General features: G+C 37.6%; 1 protein-coding gene across 22 annotated transcripts in view; it reads right to left on the bottom strand.

Moving 5' to 3' along the window:
• Window positions 1-20,336: 20,336 nt before the first annotated feature.
• Window positions 20,337-23,181, bottom strand: part of ADGRL2 (adhesion G protein-coupled receptor L2) — a 684,558-nt gene continuing 681,713 nt past the window's right edge. For 14 of the 22 annotated variants that reach the window (XM_050768737.1, XM_050768900.1, XM_050769421.1 and 11 more), the window contains one exon: window positions 20,337-22,372. In XM_050768737.1, coding sequence (XP_050624694.1) covers window positions 21,618-22,372 — 755 coding nt within the window. In that variant the 3' untranslated portion in view covers window positions 20,337-21,617. Of the gene's footprint in view, window positions 22,373-23,054; window positions 23,108-23,181 lie in introns of all 22 variants that reach the window. The other 8 variants (XM_050769910.1, XM_050770267.1, XM_050769984.1 and 5 more) reach the window with 3 other exon arrangements.

Below are 23,181 nucleotides of genomic sequence, written 5' to 3'. Positions count from 1 at the left end.
TAACTTGCTCCATTCACTTGATCTTGTAACAAATCAAGTACCATGTGTAAGTGAACCCCATAACATTAGAAGAGTATTTCAGCGGAGAGCATGAAAGCTGGTTTTATCCAGCGGTGATATATATTTAAAACATGCTTTTTAAAAGCTGCATTGTATAAAGTCTGGATTTGGAATCACGACTCTAAAGGAGTCCTTGAGGAAGATTTTCAGCAGAGCTTCTAACCTAAAACAGAATCATCTGAAATAGAAAATCTGTTCTGTTTTGTTTTTAAATCATCCATAAAGATTTTCAAACTATCTTTCTAACTTACTACAAAATTGGTGTTTCAGAATATCCCAAATACATTTGACTGTAATATAAATTATCATATAAGATCTACTTCCTGTTTTTTCTTCTATAGAAATGAAACCAATTAGTACCCTTTGATATAATAATAATTATACTTTTACAGTTTTAAACACATCATTTTCTTAGATTAAATAAATACCAGTTTCTTTGCGTTTGCTGTGTAGGTCTTAATAATCTAATTATATCTGTATCTTTTCATGAACTTGTCCATAAATTTGCCACATAAATTAGTGAAGGTCAAAACAGTACAGAATACCCTGGTTTCACTATTGGTAAACTTAGCACAAATAGTAACTAGGCTGCTTCAGTTCGACATTTTGCCATGATGTGGAACTGCCTATTTTACTAACTTACCAGTTATCCCTGGTAATAGTTTACATCTCTCTGATACCAGTAAGCTTGAATATATGTTAATGAATTCATTGGATATTGCTTGTTTCATACTTTTTCATTATTTCTATGTACAATTTTATGACTTCATGTGATCTAATCATTTATATCATGACTTCCTTCATTGCTCCCATAAACATAAGATCTTTCTATAAATATAGATAACTTGTTTATATTTCTTAACTTTAAAATATTTTACTTTTACATTTAAATATTTAATGGCCATAATTTTTTTATTTGCCTGCTTGCTTTTTACATGTCACTTCAGGTGAGACTCTATTTTTCTCTCAAAAATCAACATATTTCCTACATTTGTATGATATTACTTTCTATACACTGACACCTCTTAAAGACCAAGGGTCTTATTTAGAAAAAAGTATTTTCAATTGGTCTCTGGGTCTATTTTATACCAGTTGTAAATAGGTTCAATAAATGTTTAATTGATACTTGATATTTTATAATAAACAGGAAAGTAGTCTAGATAACTTTCTTAAAATTGTCTTACAGATTAATTTTTTCACAGAATTAGAACTATTCTGAAATTCATCTGGAACAAAAAAAGGGCCTGAATAGCCAAAGTACTCCTAAGCAAAAAGAACAAAGCTGGAGGCATCACACTACCTGACTTCAAATTATACTACAAGGATATAGTAACTAAAACAGCATGGTACTGGCACAAAAGCAGACACATAGACTGATGGAACATGTTAGAAAACCCAGAAATAAAGCAACATACCTATAACCATCTGGTCTTCCTCAAAGCCAACAATGACAAGCAATGGGCAGAGGACTCCCTATTCAATAAATGGTGTTGGGATAACTGGCTAACCATAATGCAGAAGATTGAAACTGGACCCCTTTCTTTCACCATGTCCAAAAACCAATTCAAGATAAATTAAAGACTTAAACGTACAACCTAAAACTATAAAAATCCTAGATGAAAATCTAGGAAATTCCATTCTGGACATTGGCCATGGCGAAGATTTTGTGATGAAGACTCCAAAAACAATTGCAACAAAAACAAAAATTGACAAATCGGACTTAATTAAAGTAACGAGCTTCTACACAGCAAAAGAAACTATCAAGAGAATAAACGGACAGCCTACAGATGGGAGAAAATATTTGTAAACTACGTATCTGACAAAGGTCTAATATTCTGAATCCATAAATAACTTAAACAAGTTAACAAGCAAAAACACCAAACAACCCCATTTTAAAAAGGGACAAAGGACATGGATAGACAATTCTCAAAGAAGACATTACATGGCCAATAAGCATATAAAAAAATGCCTACCATCACTAATCATTAGAGAAATGCAAATTAAAACCACAATGAGTTATCATCTCATACCATTCAGAATGGCTACTATAAAGAAGTCAAAAAATAACAGATGCTGGAGAGGTTGTGCAGAAAAAGAAATGCTTATACACTACTGATGGGAATGTAAATTAGTTCAGTCACTGTGGAGAAAAGTGTGGAGATTTCTCAAAAGACTTAAAATAGAACTACCATTTGACCCAGAAATCCCATTGCTGAGCATATATCCAAAGAAATGTAAATTGGTTCCACTATAAAGACACAGGCACGTTTATGCTCATTGCAGCACTATTCACTATAACAAAGACATGAAATCAACCTAGATGCCCATCAACACCATCAGCAGTGGACTGGATAATGAAAATGTGGTATATATATACCATGGAATACCATGCAGCCATAAAAAAGAACAAAATCATGTACTTTGCAGCAACACAGGTGGAACTGGAGGCCATTTTCCTAAGCACACTAACACAGGAACAGAAAACCAAATACCACATATTGTCACTTATAAGTGGGAGCTAAACATTGGGTACACCTGGACACAAAGAAAGGAACAATAGACACCAGGGCCTACTTGAGGGTGGAGGCTGGGAGGAGGATGAGGATCAAAAAACTACCTAACAGGTACTATGCTTATTATCTGAGTGTCAAAATAATCTGTACACCAAACCCCCATGACACAAAATTTCCCCAAGTACCAAACCTGCACATAAACCCCCGAACCTAAAATAAAAGTTGGAAAGAAAAAAATTGTGGTAAAATATACATGACATAAAATTTAGTGTTAATTTCAAGGGCATTAAACCATTCAATGTGGATTCACATTGTTGTGCAACCTTCACCACCATTCATCTCCAGAACTTTTTTCATCTTCCAAGCTGAAATAAATACATTTTTAATAAGAAAGAAGGCTGATATTTTCTTTTCTTTTCTTTTTTTTTTTTTTTTTTTTTTTTTTTGAGACAGAGTCTCACTCCTGTCGCCCAGGCTGGAGTGCAATGGTGTGATCTCAGCTCACTGCAATCTCTGCCTGCCTGATTCAAGCAATTCTCCTGCCTCAGCTTCCCGAGTAGCTGGGGCTACAGGCACCTGGCACCACGCCGGCAAATTTTTCTGTTTTTTGTAGAGATGGAGTTTCACAATGTTGGCCAGGCTGGTCTTGAACTCCTGACGTCAAGTGATCTGCCTGCCTCGCCTCCCAAAGTGCTGGGATTACAGGCATGAGCCACTGCACCCAACCAAAGCCGGTATTTTCTTTCTCCTTATGCTGTAACATTTTATCATGGTGCCAGGTCATTTTTTTTGTTTGTTTTGTTTTTGTTTTTTTCCATTTACTCTATAGGGTGTATAATTGTCATTGGCTCCAGTCATTTGCCTTCCTAGAGGCAATCCGTTGAGTCCCTAAACTGGTGAGCAGGTTGATATAAATAATTCCTAGCCCAGATTCCAAGAACTAATATGTATTATTAGGAAACAGTTCTCCTAGACTGAAGCAAAACCAGGTAATAACAGGATCTCTGTTGTTTTAGTTTGATGGGGTTCATGAAAAGCAGCAGTTTCCAGGACACACTGATACCACGGTTCTTTCTGACCCTGTGACCACAAAAATGCATACTTATGGATAATGTATTTCCCAGATTCCAAATGCAATGTGCTCTTGCCATTTAAACGTTCTGTTATTTCTTTACTGGATGAATTTAGAAAGAGAAATAAAAATGAGGATGGGTTTCTTACTCGGGATGCGTTTTTTTTTAAAAAAAGGCCTGAATATTAGATGATAAGCCCTTCAGTATTTTGAGTGGTTTCAGCATATATATATTTAGAAAGTGACAACTTCTTACTATTCTTTCATGTAAGCAGGCCCTTTTAAAAACATTTAAGAACTTGAGATTTTCCCAGTATGAATCTGAGCTAAAAACCCACATGGAAACCAACTTGAAGTTACTAATTCTCAGGAGAGGTCCCTGGAAATTGTCTTCTAATTCCTGTGCCTCCATATACCATGAAAACCAAAGACCAAATATTCCAGGTTCAGTAAATGCCCTGAGAGAAGAGGTAAGATTTAGTTTGAGTGTTTCACTTAGTTTATCCTCTATAGGCTCCATCTTTCTCTTATTTACTTTACTTTCTTGCCAGCTCATCAATGCACCTTAAAAAAATTTTTTTTTAGCATTTTTAGGTGTATTCAGTGGGAGTTTTATATATGATATCTAGCCCTCCACTGTCAGAAACAGATGTTCATTCATTTATATATTTAATATATAGAGACATGTAATGTGTGCTTTGTATGTGTCAAGAACACTGCAAGAAACTAGGGGTACAGGGGAGAAAAGGCAGTCATGTTACATTCCCTAATGAAAATTATATTCTCTTGGAGTTTAAAATTACAAACAAGAAATACAGGTATGCAAATATTTAATTTTCATTTACACTGGGATAAAATGCCTGAAACAGATAACAGTTGCTTAAAGAGTCCATCAAATTGTAGATCCTGGTGTCTGGAAATCAGAGAATCTTCAGAGAAAGGATGGCAGGTAGGATTTAGATAGATGGAAACATGCAAGAGCAAGGCTTGGAATGAGACACTGAGCAGCCCAACTGGACTGGAAACCTAGTGGTGAATAGCAGTGGAAAGTGCGTGTGAACAGGGCCCAGCACTTTGGGAGGTGGAGGTCAGTGGATCGTCTGAGGTCAGGAGTTCACGACCAGCCTGGCCAACATGGTGAAACCCTGTCTCTACTAAAAATACAAAAATTAGCTAGGCATGGTGACGGGCGCCCGTAATTCCAGCTACTTGGGAGGCTGAGGTGAGAGAATCACTTGAACCCAGGAGGCTAAGGGTGCAGTGAGCCAAGATCATGCCACTGAACTCCAGTCTGGGCTACAGAGCGAGACTCTGTCTCAAAGAAAAAAAAAAAGAAAAGAAAAAAGGTAAGAACAAATAAAGCGATTGTGAATAGTTTGGTCAGGTGGGACGGGGTCAGGTCATGAATGCCAAGAAGGAAGATTTTATTTTGCTGTCACTGGGAAGCAAGGGAGTGGAAAGAGGGGAGCAAAGTCTTGGAAAAAATAAATGTGGTGTTAATACAGTGTCTGTATTGGAGAGTGGAGGGGGAGCAGGACGTTCTGTAGGAACTGATATGATGGAACTCACACCAAGGCAGTGGTAACAGAAATAGAAAAGATGGGGTCGATTTTAAGATGCGTGAATTGAAATACTGTGCTTAAGGACTTATCAGTGTGCCTTTGCAAAGAATAAACAACAGTTTTATCTTCTTTCATGGAAAAAGAGTTAAACCAATGTTTGGCAAATTATCAGATGCAGGTGGTGAAGAATGGGAAGAGCAGAGAGACCTCTGCAGCTGGACACTTTTTATTATGAGTAGCTCTCCCTGTCCATATAGCCCTAATTATCCACATTTTAACACTGTTTTACTCCTAAAATCCCAGCCCATTACACAGCAATTATTATTGATTCTGACATAAAGAGTCCTAAAATTTAAAATATTTAACAAATAAAGCAAAACCTAAAAGCCAATGGAATAATCCTTTGAAAATGTCTCAAACTGAATGTAGAGATAAAACCTGTCATCAACAACGACGATGATTAATTTTACATGTCAGCTTGGCTGAACTGCAATGCCCAGGTAAGTACTGAAACATTATTCTGGATGTTTCTACGGCAGTGCTTTGGTTGAGATGGGCATTTAAATTAGTGGACTTTGAAAAAGAATGAAATAGATTGCCCTCTACGATGTGGGTGTGCCGGATCCAATCAGTTGAAAGCCTGAACAGAACAAAAGACTCTCCAGAGCAAGAAAAATTTCTTCAGCCTGATGGCCTTCAGACTTAAACTGCAGCCCTCAGTTCCCCCTGGCTCTCCAGTCTGCTGCCCACCCTGCAGATTTTGGACTTAGCAGCCTCTATGGTTTTATTGTTTGTTTGTTTGTTTGTTTGTTTGTTTGTTTTTGGATATAGAATCTCCTTCTGTCGCCCAGGCTGGATGGAGTGCAGTGGCACCATCTGAGCTCACTGCAACCTCCGCCCCCTGGGTTCAAGCCATTCTCCTGCCTTAGCCTCCAGAATAGCTGGGTTTACATGCGCGCACCACCACACCTGGCTAATTTTTGTATTTTTAGTAGAGATGGGGTTTCATCATGTTGGCCAGGCTGATCTTGAACTCCTGACCGCAAGTGATCCACCCGCCGCAGCCTCCCAAAATGCTGGGATTATAGGCGTGAGCCACCCCACCCGGCCGAGCCTCCGTCATCTTGTGAGTCAATTCCATAAAATAAATCTCTCTCTCTCGCTCTCTGTGTACACACACACACACACACACACACACACACACACACACACTGTACTGGTTCTGCTTCTCTCTAGAACCATAATACAACAATATTAAAACATTAATTTTACCAAGAAAAATCCTTTCCTTACCTGAACTGTTTATTTAGGGCAAAGTTTATACTGGTTTCTGATGACCAAACTCAACTCTAGGATAAAATGGCCTCTCTAAGCTTTACTGGGTGATAAAAATCCTCAAGGATATTCGACTTCATTTCAAACACTTACTTTCACTTCATGAAAGTAAATCTTCCTTACAATATTCTGATAAACCTGGGCCTGGGAACACTTAAACTGCATCAAGTTGTTACTGCTAAATATTCATATTTTGCACTGCCAAGCAATATTGTATTTTAATAACAATTGCATTTTTAGGAAAAAAAAAAAGCTTGAACTTGCTGGAACAGATTGCATTCTTGAAATTTTCAAACTTCTGTCAAAGTCCCCTCAGCTCTTTATTTTCTTTTGTGCACATTCTTTCTTTTCCACTCTCGTTGGCTCTGTTTGTATATTAGTCAATGTGAGTCAAGATGATGATCATTAAATTTCACTCGAAGTTCAGACACAACGTGATTAAATTTGAACTTAAAACTTTCTGAAATAGGTACCTCTCTTGTATTTCACAGAGGGAAAATTCTACTCGAGTGTTAGAAGAAATATAATCGTCTTGTTCAAGATACTAGATCTTTCAAGAAACAATACAATATTATCTTGGGTAAAAGGAGGGTAATCAGAAATTCAAAGCAGGTTTTTCTCACAACTATTTTACATTTTCAGGAAGTCATTGTATTTTCCTCATACACAGACATATGCCACAGTCAAAAGATAGGGAACTTCCAAGGAAGCCACTGTTTATCTCCCTCGATGTAAAAGAAGAAAAGGGAGAAAATCTGATGTTTCTATGTGCCAGGAAGAAAGATGCTGAGACAATCTAATCAGAAAACGCTGCAACAATAGCACAACGATGATAGCTGCAATTCGCTTTTTCAAGAAGCTACAAGCAACAGAGAAGAGCGACAGCAGGGTCTCCCCAGGTGTGCTGGACCCTCTCCAGCATATAGGTCTAGTCCCTTGCCATTGGGTTGGGATGTGAGAGAAGGATGATCTTTACCCAGAATTGGGTGCAGTGGATAAGGATCCCTGGATTGTTAAATCCAGCTTTGCCTAGCAGTAATCTAATTCAAATTCACCTCCTAAATTGAAGGCTATTGAATTTCCTATTGCGCTGCAACTTTAATTCAGCAGTCTCCTTTATCCTCCATCCAGCATTGATTAAGGAATCTGAATGCAAAAGTCAAAGTTGCATTACAAGCGAAGGCTGTGCATCAGTGCTGAAGTGACAATCATCGCCATTCTCAGTGTGAACTGGGAACAACCGCTAATTAAAATTATAAGCTAGGGAGAACATGCATTGAAAAAAAGAAGCCGTCCCTAACCAATAATTCCGGGGATAAATCATACTTGATTTGCTAACATATAGAAGTGTCCAGGAACCGTGATCTACAAATGTCTTGAATTTGGTTCTAATCAATCTGCAGAACAATAATCAAGGAGGCATATAATTAGAACAGGCTCATAACTACAAGGAGCACATAACATTTTCTCACCTTGAGACAGTGTAGAGCATCCTATCTCACAAATAATAACTACTCCTAAACAGGGGCCGCCTTTTTTTTTTTTTTCCATCTGAAAGGAACCCCAACAGATTTCTGGCTTTCCTGGAAACACAGCTCCAGACTGCAGAGGTGTCCTGGGAAAGTTTCATTGAGCCTCATGTTCTTCCTGTCCTCTATTTTTTTTTTTTTTTTTTTTTTTTTTTTTACTCTGACTCCTTGACACATCTGACACATGAATGTGAAAAGGATTCTGACCTGAGATGCCCTTCATGACAGCTCCAAACCCCAGCTGGCAATGTGTGATCAGTAGTGAAAAATAGCAGATGGGCAACTCTGAGAAAATAGAAGTTAATCACATTCTTACACAATCCACCGCCTCCTCCTATTCTGTTCCCGGTTTCACCACCACCATCAGGGTAGGAGTGACATTGGAGAAGAGCAAGAGCAGGAAGACACCAAATTTTGAATATATGTGACTTCTCTTGTCAGTGTTCTAAGCCTTTATGTGCATCATTATACCCATTCCACATAAGAAACCAATGCAGTTGATTAGAAATGTAGAAGGAGAAATGGCATTTGGTGTAGGCTCAAGGTGGTATTCCAACCCATGTCTTTAGAGCTCCCAACATGCACTTGGCCAAGGTCTTATTTCCCTCCACTTTCTGCCTTCTTTATGATCCTTAAATATGCCAAGTTCATTCCTGACTCAGGGTGTTTTTATCTTTCTACTTGCCGTTTCTTACGTTTGGGTCGTTCTCTCTCCAGATCTTTGAATAAATACCTCCTCTTTACTATTTGAGTTTCCAGCTCAAACATTCCCCCCTTGTGGAGGCCTTTCCTAACAATCTGCCTCTCATTCTAAATCGCTTTACCCTTCACAAATTATTTTACCCTTCATAAAGGTGTGGCTATGTGTGCAGGGCCTGCAGCCCCACTGTCCCTATTGGAACTTGGCTCCTCTCTTTACTATCTGTGGGACACAAGGCTGGGTACTTCAAGTCTCCATGCTTCAGCCCTTCCTTTGTAAAATAAGGATCACAGGAATAGCTGCTGTACGTGCCACATGGATTCGTTTTGTGAATTACATGAAGTAATACAGGTCGAGTACTCAGAACAGAACGGGACCCTCTACAAAGTCAGCGTTCCATGTATGTTTATGAGTATCTTCCTCATAGCACTTATTGGGAACTGAAGTTATCTTTTTGTATGTCTGAATGTTTCTCAGCAGGGCAGAGAATATGCTTTGTTTCTTATTATGCTCTTGGAAGCTAGAAAGGTACTTGGAACACAATAAATTATTGTGTGATTTATTGAGCAAGCACTAAGTAAATTATTGTTGACTAGAGATTAAGTGATTCAAACCACATATTATATTGCCATTTAGCCTTTAGAATAAGATGATATTAGACTAGTCTTAGTTCAGCCCCTCTCTAGTTCTGTGATTTAAAACTAGTTTTTTAGCCTATCCAAGTTTTGGTTTTGTCATTTTTGAGAGGAAGATAATAATAAGGTCTTCAAGGCTGGATAAATAGTGTTAGACAGAGTCATCAATGGAATATCACACAGCAAGGAAAAGGAGTGAACTCCAACTGCATATGCCTACATGAATGAATTTCACGAGCATTACACTGAAGAAAATACACTATACATAAAACATTATCCAATATAATATTTTGAATCATGTAAGTGCAATATCTACTTCTATAGTTCAAAAATAGGCAACAGTAAACTACAGGGTTAGTAGTCAGGTAGCGTTACTCTTGGAAGTGTAATGACTACAAGAGGACCCAAGGTAGCTTCTGGGGTTCCACATTCGTTTTCCAATCTGGATGCTAGTTACATTGGTATGTTCATTTTGTGAAAATCCAGTGAATGTTATCTTTATAATTAGTATATTCTGAGTAATAATAATGATGACGATGAATGGAGCCTACTTCCTTGTATGGTTGTGAGAACTATTTCATTATATTAAATGAAATATTATTAATAATATAAATAAGACATGAAGTATAGTACTTGGCATTTAAGAAAACTCACTAAACGTTAATACCTATTTCCCTTCTCTCCTTATGCCAGTGGGTATAAAGTGGCAGACATCAGTTCCAGAGCTCAAGGGATGTTCAAGGCCTCTCTCAATTTGGCCTCAATCTATCTCTCAGACTTTTTTGGTCCACCACACTCCATCAGACACACTATATTGTTCAAACCACACTGAACTTCTCCTCCAGATTATCTAATGCTTTGCCACACCTGTTTGCTTTTCACATACTTTATGGTCTTTTAGAATACTAAAAGTTTTTTCTATTTCATTCGCCTAGAAAACCCCTACTTAACCTTCATAAGTAGGTCTCCTCCATAAAGCCATTCTTAGTGCTCCTTCAGTGGCAGTTATTCTCTTTTTTTTTTGAGACATTCTTGCTCTGTTGCCAGGCTGGAGTGCACTAGCGTGATCTCAGCTCACTGCAACCTCCACCTCCAGGGTTCAAGCGATTCCCCTGCCTCAGTCTCCTGAGTAGCTGGGACTACAGGCATGTGCCACCACTCCCAGCTAATTTTTATATTTTTAGTACAGACAGGGTTTCACCATATTGGTCAGGATGGTCTCCATCTCCTGACCTCATGATCCACCTACCTTGGCCTCCCAAAGTGCTAGGATAACAGGCGTGAGCCACTGCGCCCGGCCTCTTCTTTGTGCTCTCGTAATAGGGAAGATTTTATTTTATTGGGCTGTAATTATCTTTTTAAGATATCTGTTTCTGTTTCAAGCCATGTCAGTCGTATCATAATAAGGTCCTTAGGAATATAAGCTCTCAGGTGCCCCACGGACTAGATTTTTAATCTTCAACGAGTTACATATTTTGCTAAGCCTCAGTTTCCTCCCCTATAAAAGGCAGATAATCATAGTATTTATTTTGTGAGATTGCTAAAAGAATTGGGGTTTTTAAAAATGAGATAATGTTCATGAAGGGTTTAGAGACAGAGCTTAGCAGAGTAAGTGATCAATATATGTTAGTCATTACCATTATTAATTCAAGGGCAGGGACATCCTTCATTACTGTGTTCCACATTTTTATATATGAAACACATAGTGGATGCTCCATCAATATTTATTAGATGAAAGAAAGATGAAACAAACAAATAAGTACAGCAAGCAACTTGCCTATGGCTTTGTAGGAAAGAAAGAGAAGGCAAAAGGAAGGAAAAGAGAAAACAGAGAAGTGGAAAAACTGAGTGCCACACTTCTCTGCATAAGATAAATATATTTTTTTAAATTAGCTGACTGCATATTCCAGAAGGAGACTCAGAGGCCTGCTCCCCCTTGCTCTCTTTAACCTGGATCACTGCATAAAGCTGAGGAGTCTGCAGTCCCGGTTGGAAGCCCATCCCTGATAGGCCCGGGCCTGGTGGCCATAGGTGCATTGTTCATAGAAATGTAACAGATATATCCTGGACACATGGCTTCAGGAAGATAATGACAATCCAGTTGAAGTTATTTTTCTAAAACTTAAAGTCACAGGATGTTTATGTTACAGTATCTTCCTAAAGAAAAAAAAGCTACTATCAATTGAGAGCCTATCACGTGCCAGCCATGGCAGTAAGGCACTTTACATATATTACTTCTAATCCTCACAGCAACCCTTGGCAAGGTAGCCTGATTCCAATTTTACGGAGGAGGAAACAATTTGAGAGAGGTTAAGTAATTTGCCCAAGAGAGAGCAAAGGCTTAAACCTGTCTATGTGAATCTGAAGTTTCCATAACCATAATACCGGTCCTTCATTACATTATTTACAAGAATATCTTATCATATAAAACGAACACTAACATTGGGATAAATATATGAGATGGATATAAATGTTCAAGGATTTGCTGCTTTACCTTCACTTTTATGTTTAAATATGTGATAAATACATTAGATACTATGATTATTATATTGAATAATTAACTGAAGGTATATTTATTTTATTAAATCGATTTCTTAGTCAGCAAAAGACCTCTGATTCAGTGTGAATAAGACATTGCTGGGTTAATCAAACAAGTCAGTTTATGCAAGGTCAAGGTTTTTTCTTTAAGCACGGGTTTGTTGGTTAGAGTCTGAAACTGTTTTTCCTGCATATACCCTATCCAGAATGCAACACTTACAATGTTTAGTTTCTCTTTCTTTAAATGGGCCCCCAAATCTTCACATATTTGTGGAATGATCTAAGTGCAGATTCTTTTTAGAGTTTTATTATTATTTTGTCTAAACCTTTTCAGTGGTTTTGTCCACGGCTGACTTAGCAGCAAATTTCTAGTGTTTCATGCTTATTTTTTTTGTTTCCCCTACACTCATTTAATCAGTATATAATATTTGTTTAAATTATTTAATGAGAATAGCCAGTACAACCATAAATGTGTTTGGTGAAAACAAAAATAATACAACTGAGTCCTTGCAGACATATAACTTAGAAGGTGAGAGAAGTAAGAGAGCAAACTAGTGAGCAGCCTGTGGGCTGTGCTCAGCCTACTAAGGGCTATCAGTGCATTTAAAAGAGATTAGCAAGCTTAGGTTATTCTAAAAGATTGGTTAGTAACCTGGGGATCAGTTTGGAGAGCTATTAAGGTATTAACATCGTCTTTAGTTAACAGACACATCCAAGGTTTGCAATTGGTTTTGTTTTAGATTTGGTATAACTGAAGCTCAAAGCAGTTGATCTATGTCTGATGTCCTAGAGCATTTAATTGGAAGCCAGGGTTCCTTCAATAACCACACTGGTAAGATGACAATGAACACAGAAAGTCGTCCCTCTCTGGAGGCATCCATATTGTTCGAGCATAACTCTGAGGATAGGGACAGGATAAATCCCCACTTTAGTTCACCATGATGTGGGGCCAACTTTAATACATTGTGCCTGCTTTTGTAATTGTTGTTGTTAAGACAGGCTCTCACTCTGTTGCCCAGGCTGGAGTGCAGTGGGCCTTGACTTCCTGGCTCAAGTTATTCTCCTGCCTCAGCTTCACAAGTTGGGCCCGTAGGTGTGAGTCACCATGTCCAGCTAATTCTATCTATCTATCTATCTATCTATCTATCTATCTATCTATCTATCTATCTATCTATCTATCTAATCTATCTGTCGATCGACAGGGTCATGCTATACCCAGGCTGGTCTTGAAATCCTGGGCTCATGCAACCCTCCTGTCTCTGCCTCCCAAAGTGTTAGGATTACAGGCATGAACCACCATGCCTGGCCGGCTATTTTAATTATAAAGTTTCATTAAATATTATGTAAACTGATTAAATGACTGTGGAAAGGAAAGCGTTGTTAACACAACTCTTTTCAAAAGACCCAATGGGGATAAAACGCTAAAAATTTACTGCTGGGTTAGATGTGGGCCAGATAACAGAAAAAGATTAGAGAAAAATAACAAAAATGTCATTGTGAAAGACACAAGACTAGACTAGACTTGAAATCACCTCCCTGTGTCCTATTCTCCACCCTGCTCTTCTCTCTGGATTTCTTCTACATAGCTTCAAAAGCTTCAGGCGGCCTCCCACCTTTCATGGCACTCGCATTACGCCCAGGATTGAAATGTGGGAGACTCTTTTTCAATGCTACCATCTTTATGGCCATACCTCAGACTGATTATTGAAAAAGAACATTCAGAGGAAAATAGAAAATATAACACAGAGGCATCTTTTTATTTTTTAAAGAATGTGAAGGGCAAAAATAAAAGAAGGAAATTAAAAAGTAGAATTAAGAAGAAATTTAAATATAAGTAAGTTTGCATTCCAATAAAAATTAAAGGTTAATACTAAAAAATAACATTATATGAGATTTTTAAAAAAGTATCTGAGGTCAGAATGAGATGAAAGAAGAAACTCACAGACTAATATACATATATATAATTTTATATATATATATACACACACACACTAATAAGAAAACAAGGCTAAATTCATAAAATGAAGATGATATATAAAAGTAGATGTGATTAAGAACTAAATTAGTTTTTAAAATTAAACAGACATTTAAAAATCAGGAGAAAATTAATAGAAAAACAAAAAGCTTGAAGAGGAAAGAAATAGAAAGTAAAGAATGCAGGAAAGCAGGCAGGGGCCGGGAACAGAAGTGAACGGCACCAACAGGGCGATTCAGACAGTCTTCAGGTGGAGTAGCCAGAAGAGACAGTGTGTGTCTTGGGCAGGAGCCTGGAGTACACAGACTCAACTTCCTTAGGGACTCTGTGATGTCAGGACCAGCTATATCTGCAGCAGTCAGTGCACATGGCTTTTTGGTGCTAATAACTGCTGTGGAACTCCTGGGGTCTCTAGGTGTGCCAGACTGTCTCCAGAGCCAGAATTGAACAGTGTTTAAGTGTTTGGGATCAAGCATGAAGCTAAATTCGAATTCCCACCCCACCACTCTGTAGCTGGCTAAGTTGAAGTACATAGGTACTTAGTTTCCTTCTGTGTAATAATACATACCTTTGAACATTGTGAGAATTAATTTGCAATAAATCATAAAGGTCAGCATAATGCCTGCCTTAGTGGACATTTCCAACCCCCTAACACAGGGAACCACTAACCAGCTTGTCTTTCTGAGCTTCCCCCTATAACTCTATGGCCTTGCAGAACACATTTTGGAACAAAAAAACACGATAATGTTATTTTAGTTCAAATTCTTCACTTTTCAGATTAGGTCTCTGGCCAAATGCAAGAGTTAAATCATGAACTTTTAAAGTCCTGAACACACACACACACACACACACACACACACACACACACACACACATCATTTACAATTAAAACAATATTAACTTTTAAAAGAATGTAAGGAAACTGGCCGGGCTCAGTGGCTCATGCCTGTAATCCCAGTACTTTGGGAGGCCGAGGCGAGTGGATTGCTTGAGGCCGGGAGTTCGAGACCAGCCTGGCCAACATGGTGAAACGCTGTCTCTACGAAAAACACAAAAATTAGCCAGGTGTGGTGGTGGGTGCATGTAATCCCAGCTACTCAGGAGGTTGAGGTAGGAGAATCTCTTGAACCCAGGAGGCAGAGGTTGCAGTGAGCCAAGACCATGACACTGCATTCCAGCCTGGGCGATAGAGTAAGACTGTCTCAAAAAAAAAAAAAAAAAAAAAAAAAAAAAAAAAAGGAAACTATAAAATTTTTATTTTTCACATGGCTTTTTAAAAATTTTGCTGTTAGCCGGGCGTGGTGGCTCAAGCCTGTAATCCCAGCACTTTGGGAGGCCGAGGTGGGTGGATCACGAGGTCAGGAGATCGAGACCATCCTGGCTAACATGGTGAAACCTCTTCTCTACTAAAAATACAAAAAACTAGCCGGGCGTGGTGGCGGGCGCCTGTAGTCCCAGCTACTCGGAGGCTGAGGCAGGAGAATGGCGTGAACCCGGGAGGCGGAGCTTGCAGTGAGCCGAGATCGCGCCACTGCACCCCAGCCTGGGTGACACAGCGAGACTCCGTCTCAAAAAAATAAATAAAAAATAAATAAATAAAAAATTTTGCTGTTATAGCTTAGTTGTACAGGGAAATAAAAACCAAATACTTAAATAAATTCTCATTTTTTTGAGGGTACCAGTCCCACTGCTGACTGGGTGAACCAGTATTCTTTTCAGCTGAGGATTAGAATTTGGATGTCCTAAATCAAATTCTTTTGATTTTTTTCCCCCACTACAAACTCCGTCCTGGTAACCATGTAAGTTATCTCCAAAGGGGACACATTGGTAACCAATAATCAACTTTACATATGACTGTCACCCAATCTACTGGGCCCACTTCTGCTAAGATTTACCTTTTAGAGGTAAATAGATTATCTTTTACCAGGGGTTTCTTCTTCTGAAACACTTTGACTTAAAATTTGACTTCCTTACTTAATTTCCATTTTTCTCCATAGACTCAAAAGCAACAAAAAAACCTTTATGACTGGCAGCAGAGACAGAGTCCATGATGTATAAAGAACATTCTTGGAACTCCAAGTAAAACTAGAGGTGACACATGTTGGTTAAATGCTCAAACTATGCAGTCAAAGATAAATCATTCTAGTGAAGGTTCTGCCACTTACCAGCTGTGAGACCATGAGCAAACTATTTTTCTTATTTGCAAAAAATAGATAATACCCTACTCAAAGAACTGAGGATTAAGTGCAGTAAAACAACAACTTTAGTACAGAGCCTGGCATATATTTAAGCATCTGTCAAAAGGTAGGTGCTAGCGCTTTTATTTGTTGTACTGTGCAAAATTAGTGAATGGGACAAAATCATTTAGTCTGAAGGATCTTTAAAAAACTAGACAGCAATCCTTGTTTTGTAGCTCCTTTATTACAGTGGTAAAATAATTTATTGTATATTAATACTACGTTTTGGTTTAAAAGCCATCTATTTATTAAGATTGATATTTCAGCAGAAAAACATAAATGAATCTTTCATCTAATCAGTATCGTTGATACCTATCATTATTGTTCCTGAGTGGTTCTATATAGTAGCTGTCAGCCTTTCTAAGAGAGTATCAAACCATCCGTCATTTTTCCCTAATAAAATCAAACAAGAAAGCCATGTTGCTGTGATTTCCTCCATGCTTTTAAAAAAGCTTACTTCTAACATGTGATTTAAAAATGCTTGTGAAAAACACATTCAGAAAACTATTCATCAATTGATCATTCATCACTAGTCTCTTATGCCCACACAACATTGGCTTGCTTAACTGTGCCTTTTAAACATTTCTAAGAGACTTTGGTCTTACAGATTTGATAAGTACATAATAGAGAAATATGTGAAAGATTCATGGGGCAGTATTCTTTTCCCACAGCAGGTAAAGGTTTTGGTGAGCTCAACTGTATTAAGTTACCTGTTTTTGTTGTTTCTTATTTTATTGTGATCCATGTTAAATGCTAGTATACCTAGCAGCATTTCACAATGTTTTAATTCAGAACATTTTCACCAGTAAAAACAAAAAGATTTAAAAATCAAACTGGCTTCTGAAGGCTTCTTTCTGAGAAACTGAACACTCAGTAAAAGTAATGCCATCAGGAGAAGGAAGACTCCAGAGAAGCCTTATTAAGAGCTGAGGAGTGGTCTATTGCTAATATTTGAAAAATGCTTGTAGTACATTTAATTAGCCTAATTACACGGTGCACTTAGGCTTATTAATGCCCTCTGACAGAGATATGTTATGCTGGCCTTGAAAGCTCAAGGGCCACAGCGCCTTGAAATGAACTTGCATAACTTCCAGGAGTTCCCACTGATCCCACACGTTGTACAAGGCATCAGTAATACATATAAAGTACATTTTGGTTAAAAATGTGGTATCTTTTTTTTTTTTTTCTGTTGGGAGATGGAATCTCACTCTGTTACCCAGCCTGGAGTGCAGTGCGTGATCCCCGCTCATTGCAACCTCCAACTCCCAGGTTCAAGCAATTCTCCTGCCTCAGCCTCCTGAGTAGCTGGGATTACAGGCGCACGCCACCATGCCCAGCTAATTTTGTATTTTAGTAGAGATGGGGTTTCACCATGTTAGCCAGGCTGGTCTTGAACTCCCGCTCTCAGGTGATCCGCCCACTTTGGCTTCCCAAAGTGCTGGGATTACAGGCATGAGCCACTGCACCTGGTCCAATATCCTTCTTAAACATTTAAAATTTCCTGCTTAGTGCATTTGACTAACACAATGCATTTCTACAATCATTTGGAGAAAGAATAAAACTGACATAACTGAAAGTTCTAATTCCAAACCATTCAAATGATAATTAAGGCTGTCACGAATTAATCTCCAGACTCACTACTATTCACTCATGATTCTTTAACACTAATGCTTCCAGTCTCCCTATACATGCTCTTTAAGGACTACTCCAAATCAACTTGGTGCTCACTAGCAGGAAACATATGATATGGCATTTTCACCAAGAAAAAAAAAAAACAAAAAACTAATTTTATTATGCTGAGAAGCAATTCTCATCTACATTCAACACGCCAGTAACTTTTCATACTGACATTTGAGATTTAATGAAATAACTCCGGGGAAAGAGAAATAGCTGGAACACAGGATTGTGTAAACTCTAGGTACTAAGTTTTTTGTAAAATTCTGCAGGAAGGACTGCCCTTCAAGATTTCAGTATTGAGAAAATACAAAGAGCTATTTTCATTTCAAAAATTCAACTAGTGGGCATTTCTTCGTTTTTCTACTTAGAACATTGTAACTTACTGAGTTAAAATTGTTTACAAAACTCCCTGTCCCACAAGGACATTAAAAAGTCAGTTTTAAGCCTGAGGTTCAATGTTGAAGGAAAAAATACATTTTCTCCTTTCTCATTGAAATAATACATAAAGCATCCTAAACACATTCATAAAACAAGTGAACATGAATTTTTTTTTTTGAAATTTAGCAATAAATTTGTGCATGACGCTTCTCTTCTTTTTGGGGGGAAGACAGTGATTTTCTGTCAAATAATGTTTTACTGGTTAAAATATTATATGTCAGTGCCCTCAAATGTGGATGAGTGGAAAATGAGGACATATTTAAGTGATTTATAGATTTGTATGGATTCTTCCACATAAATGAATATAAATGCCTCTAAGATGAAAATATATAAATGGATAAACTATAAGTGGGTCTTGTGTGTGTTTTGCAAATAGAACGGCCTTTTTTAAAAAACAAGAGAAGGTCAATTTGGAGTAACCTGTATCAAGTCACATCTAAAACAAATTAACACAAACATCCTTATTGTGAATAGACTAATGTTGGCGCAGTGACTCACACCTCTAATCCCAACACTTTGGGAGGCCCAAGAAGGAGGACTGCTTCAGACCAGGAGTTAGAGACCAGTTTGACCAACATAACAAGATAATATTATGACTATTTTTTTAAAATAAAGACTAACAGAGTGAATGTCCCTAGGAAGAACTATAATAATGTGACTTTGTAAGTTCACAGTTGTGACTATCACAAAGAGAAAACAATCAAGAATGTGAAAACTGTACATTCAGGTGAAGTCTGGGCAGATCCCAAGAAACTAGGTTAATAAATAAAATAATGCATCTGCATTAAAACAGTAGTTTAATAATTATAAACCTAAGAAACTATCTTGTACTAGGGGAATCCTAGATGGAATTTAAGGCAACATTTATATATTTTTGAAAAGAAATGCTTTAAAATGACTTCTTTTGAGGCCAAAGATCAATGATGGTTTCCAAATTGAATCCATGGGATAAAGACATTAGAGAACAGTAGCCATTTAGGTACTATGCACTGTTCATGTCTTTAGAGCTTTGAGAACTGCCTCAAGAGAAAGAAACAGGGGTAACTGAATAATCAGTGTTGCCTTTAAAAAATCTATTACTGAACCAGCCTGACTCTAGGTAGCTTGTATACTAGGAAGTACACATCACACAATACTGTATGGTTTTAGGCATTCAAAATAAGTATAACAAGATAGAAAATTAAAAATACTTGATTATCTAATGCCCTCCTTTAGCAAGCAAAGTTTATAAATCCCAGAAGAATTTTAGCCAAAGAAATGAGTACCCTTCTCAGAGGATTGTTAAATCTGTTTGAGAACCTGGGAGGTGGAGGTTGCAGTGAGCTGAGATCACACTACTGCACTCCAGCCTGGGTGACAAAGGGACACTCTTACCAAAAAAAAAAAAAAAAAAATATATATATATATATATATATATATATGCACTTAATTTTTAACTCTCATCGCTTTTTAAATTCAATAGGCATGTGTGTGTCTACATAAAAGTAAGCGATTTATAAGCTGGTGGCAGTATCTGAGAATTAGAACCATTAAGCTTTAGAATAATTTTGTATAAACGCTTATGATACAAACAGAAAAAATCTGTTTCTTGATATTCAATTATACGATTTTTGAACTTGGAGTAACACTTTTCCAGGGTAATGAATATTGGTATTCACAGCTATCTGTAGGGATATTTATAATCCTTAAAGTATGTTTAAGAAATTTCCCAATACTGCTAAAAAATCAGTTAAAGAAAATCAGTTAAAAACTTTTTATGATGCCCAAATTTGATGGTAGAACTTCCAACCCTTCTTTTTTTAGTCCTGTTACAATGCAACAAACAAAAATGCTTTCAGAATATATCCCTCTTAAAATTTATCCAACAGATTTTGTGCATATGTAGTGGGAAATGAGAAGACATACATTCTTTTCAGCATAAAGAACAAACAGGCAACTTAATTGTATCCTTTCATATATCCCTGGGCTTTGGTATGACATTACTTAAACCAAGGTGGGAAGGGGTGGGAAGGGACCAACATGTTAAAGCCAATTATGTATCATACATAAGAGTTCACGTGTTAACTACTTGAAAAAATTCACATTTATTTACTGTCAAACCGTGTTAAACTTTACACTGGATATTAGTGATGGGCTCATTATTAACAGGTTTACACAAAGGGATGAAAAGAAAAGCAGAATTTTGCTGAAACAATTTACATTTCATTAGAATTTTATCATAAAATAAATTAATTACTAAATATAGGCAGAAGGAATATGGAAGAGTAATATTTATGTTTTATTTTATTTTTTTTAAAAAAGAATAGGCACCTTTTGTTCACTAGAAAGTTTGTGAGAAGTGCCCAGTGCCCTCTTTGCCCTCTGTTCAAGAATAAACAGAGGGGTGACACACAATCTTTTCTAGATTTCACCACTTCTGTGCAAGGCATGGCATAACTGGCTTGGAAGAGTTTTTTTCTCCCCATAAAACACGTTCTTTTGGCAATAAGAAATTTAAATGTAAGTAATAAAGACTAACTTGTCAAAGCAGAACACTGTATACAGTGGAAAAGAGGTGAAAATGGGTAGAACTTACCATGACAAAGTGTAAGAAAAAACATTTCCTAACATGTGCAACCAAGAGCTTTTCACAATATTCTCTTCACTCTTTAAAATTATTTTAATGACAATTATATTTCAGTTGGACACAAATGTATTTATTTTACCCTAGCAATAGAACAAAATATAATTTCTTTAGCCATTTTTCATGAGAATAGTTCATTGTACAGTTGAGGAAACATATGAAATAAGGCCTGTGGCTTGATTGCTAGTGGTTAAGCATGTTTTCAATCTTTGCCTTAATGTAAAAGATTTGCAGTGAACTGCAAACTGATGCAGAATATCTCTCCTGCTTTTCCAAGTCTTGTCAGGAATAGTAAGGTACAGTAAATTTGTCCCACAGGATTTTAAAGCCTACGTCTTGTATATAATACAATGCAGGCCTACAAAAATGGTGCAGCCATATTTACAAATTTAGTTCACAGACTGCTGCAGTAAAATGGCTGGAAAGTTTTGTTTTGCTTGTTTCACAATTTCTCTAAACAGCAGCAGAATCTTAAAATACCTGGTTGGCATCTCTTTTCTTTGTAACAAATAATTCATTTTAGTATACTCTGTGTATATACAAAGTTTTTGTATGTTTTATAAAAATTCACAGAACTGCAAGGTTCAGTCATCTTTTTTACACTGGAGAACCACAGGTCAAGAGTCATCTCTTCAAGCAGAGTTTGAGAGAGCTGCATCAGGCCAATGGAGTCTTTATTTATTAATACTTGCATGTGGCCCTTGGAATTCCTTAGCTCTACGATTAAAGACTTGTAACCAGCTGCATTTGTCCTTCTCTAACATCTCCTTCTGGAATACACCCTTCTTTGTTAATTGGGATTATATAACCATCACTATTGCCCCTGCTGATCTGGTAGCACATCTGAAGCTGATGGCCAGCTCCAAGATTTGGCATGCTTTTATAGTAAATGTCCTCATTCTCACTCCTCCTGGAGGGAGAGAGCTCTTCTTCCATGTCAGGGCTGCTCTCTGGATAGGGAGAGTCTCTAAGATTGGGCATGCTTGTGTAAAGAGAGTCTCTGTTGGGGGACTGTAGGTGATCTTCAGCCTCTGCTGTCAGCTGGGAGACATAGCTGTCAGTTCCCTCGGACTTCACTTTCTTCTGGGGTTGGTACAGAAGGGAGTGAGTCCGCTGAGGAATAAGCGGTGCCTCGAGTTCTTTGTGATGGAGCTCCAGCCCTGGGTTGTCGCTGTGCATTAAAGATGAGGCATCTGCCACAATAGCATCATCTTCACTGCTGCTACCTCCAATCACAGGTTTGACTGGTAACGTGAGCTCGAGGTTGTGAGTCTTGCTGCTGCCCCGTAAGTTGTTGTGCACTAATTCTGAAATGATCATTTTCTCAAAAGCAGTATCATTCAGACTTAGTCCACAGTCCACAACTTGCACGCTGTCATTATAGTCACCCTTGCGCAGCGAGTAGCTGTTGTTAAAATTACCATTTAGCGGTAGAGTATCCATGGCACTTGTATCCCTGGCATTGTTCAGTGAATGTCCTGAAACAGAAGAGGGGGAGTTATCGTTATGTCTCTGTTCCTTTACAAAGAAACGCTATTTCTTTTGTACAAAACTTTTTAATGTCGTTCAGGACAAAGTTGTATTTGAAAGCTAACACTTGAGAAGTGCCAGGCTTTCCAGCATTCCCAACTGTAAACAGTTGCAACCCCTCAGATAACAGGAAAAAGTGTTAAAAATAATACTGTTTTCAAGGGAGGGAAAATGGCATACACAGTAATACTTTGTCAATTTCGGGAGACAGTACTTATTAATTGATTTTGGTCAAATCTCTGACACAAAGAAGACTTCACTCCATGCCCTTGCATAGTTAATGCAAAGCAATTCATTAGTGACATTTACATTTTAAAGTACAAGACTATGGTTTATAAAAATAAAATTAACAGAATTTGTCCTAAACAACACTAAATTAAAAAGGAATAAGTCACAATACAAAACTGAAAGGCAAAATGTACAACATAAACCCACATAACTGGCAAGCAACTTTTTAAACAACATTCTAACATTTCCTTTTTTCTGGAGATGAAGTAAAAAAAAGAATGAAAACATGGACAGATACAAAGAAGTCATGTTAAACAAAGACAGCCATCTCTCATACTGACTGGACCAGGGGTCCACAAGCACCATCCAACATCACGATAGACAGCAGGTGGAATGACTCACTTTGGACAACTCACATCATGTCTGTCTGCTCAGGCTATCTGGCCTAAGAGTAGCTGATATATAAAAGAAAGTAAAATGATTTATTGTAACATGATGAAGAATTTCTAAGCTTCTCAGCAACTTAGTC

The sequence above is a fragment of the Macaca thibetana genome, chromosome 1, assembly GCF_024542745.1.
Source record: "Macaca thibetana thibetana isolate TM-01 chromosome 1, ASM2454274v1, whole genome shotgun sequence".
In the NCBI taxonomy this organism is placed as follows: Eukaryota; Metazoa; Chordata; class Mammalia; order Primates; family Cercopithecidae; genus Macaca; species Macaca thibetana.
The sequence above is the reverse complement of the archived record's forward strand: the minus strand, read 5'-3'. Positions and strand labels throughout refer to the sequence as shown.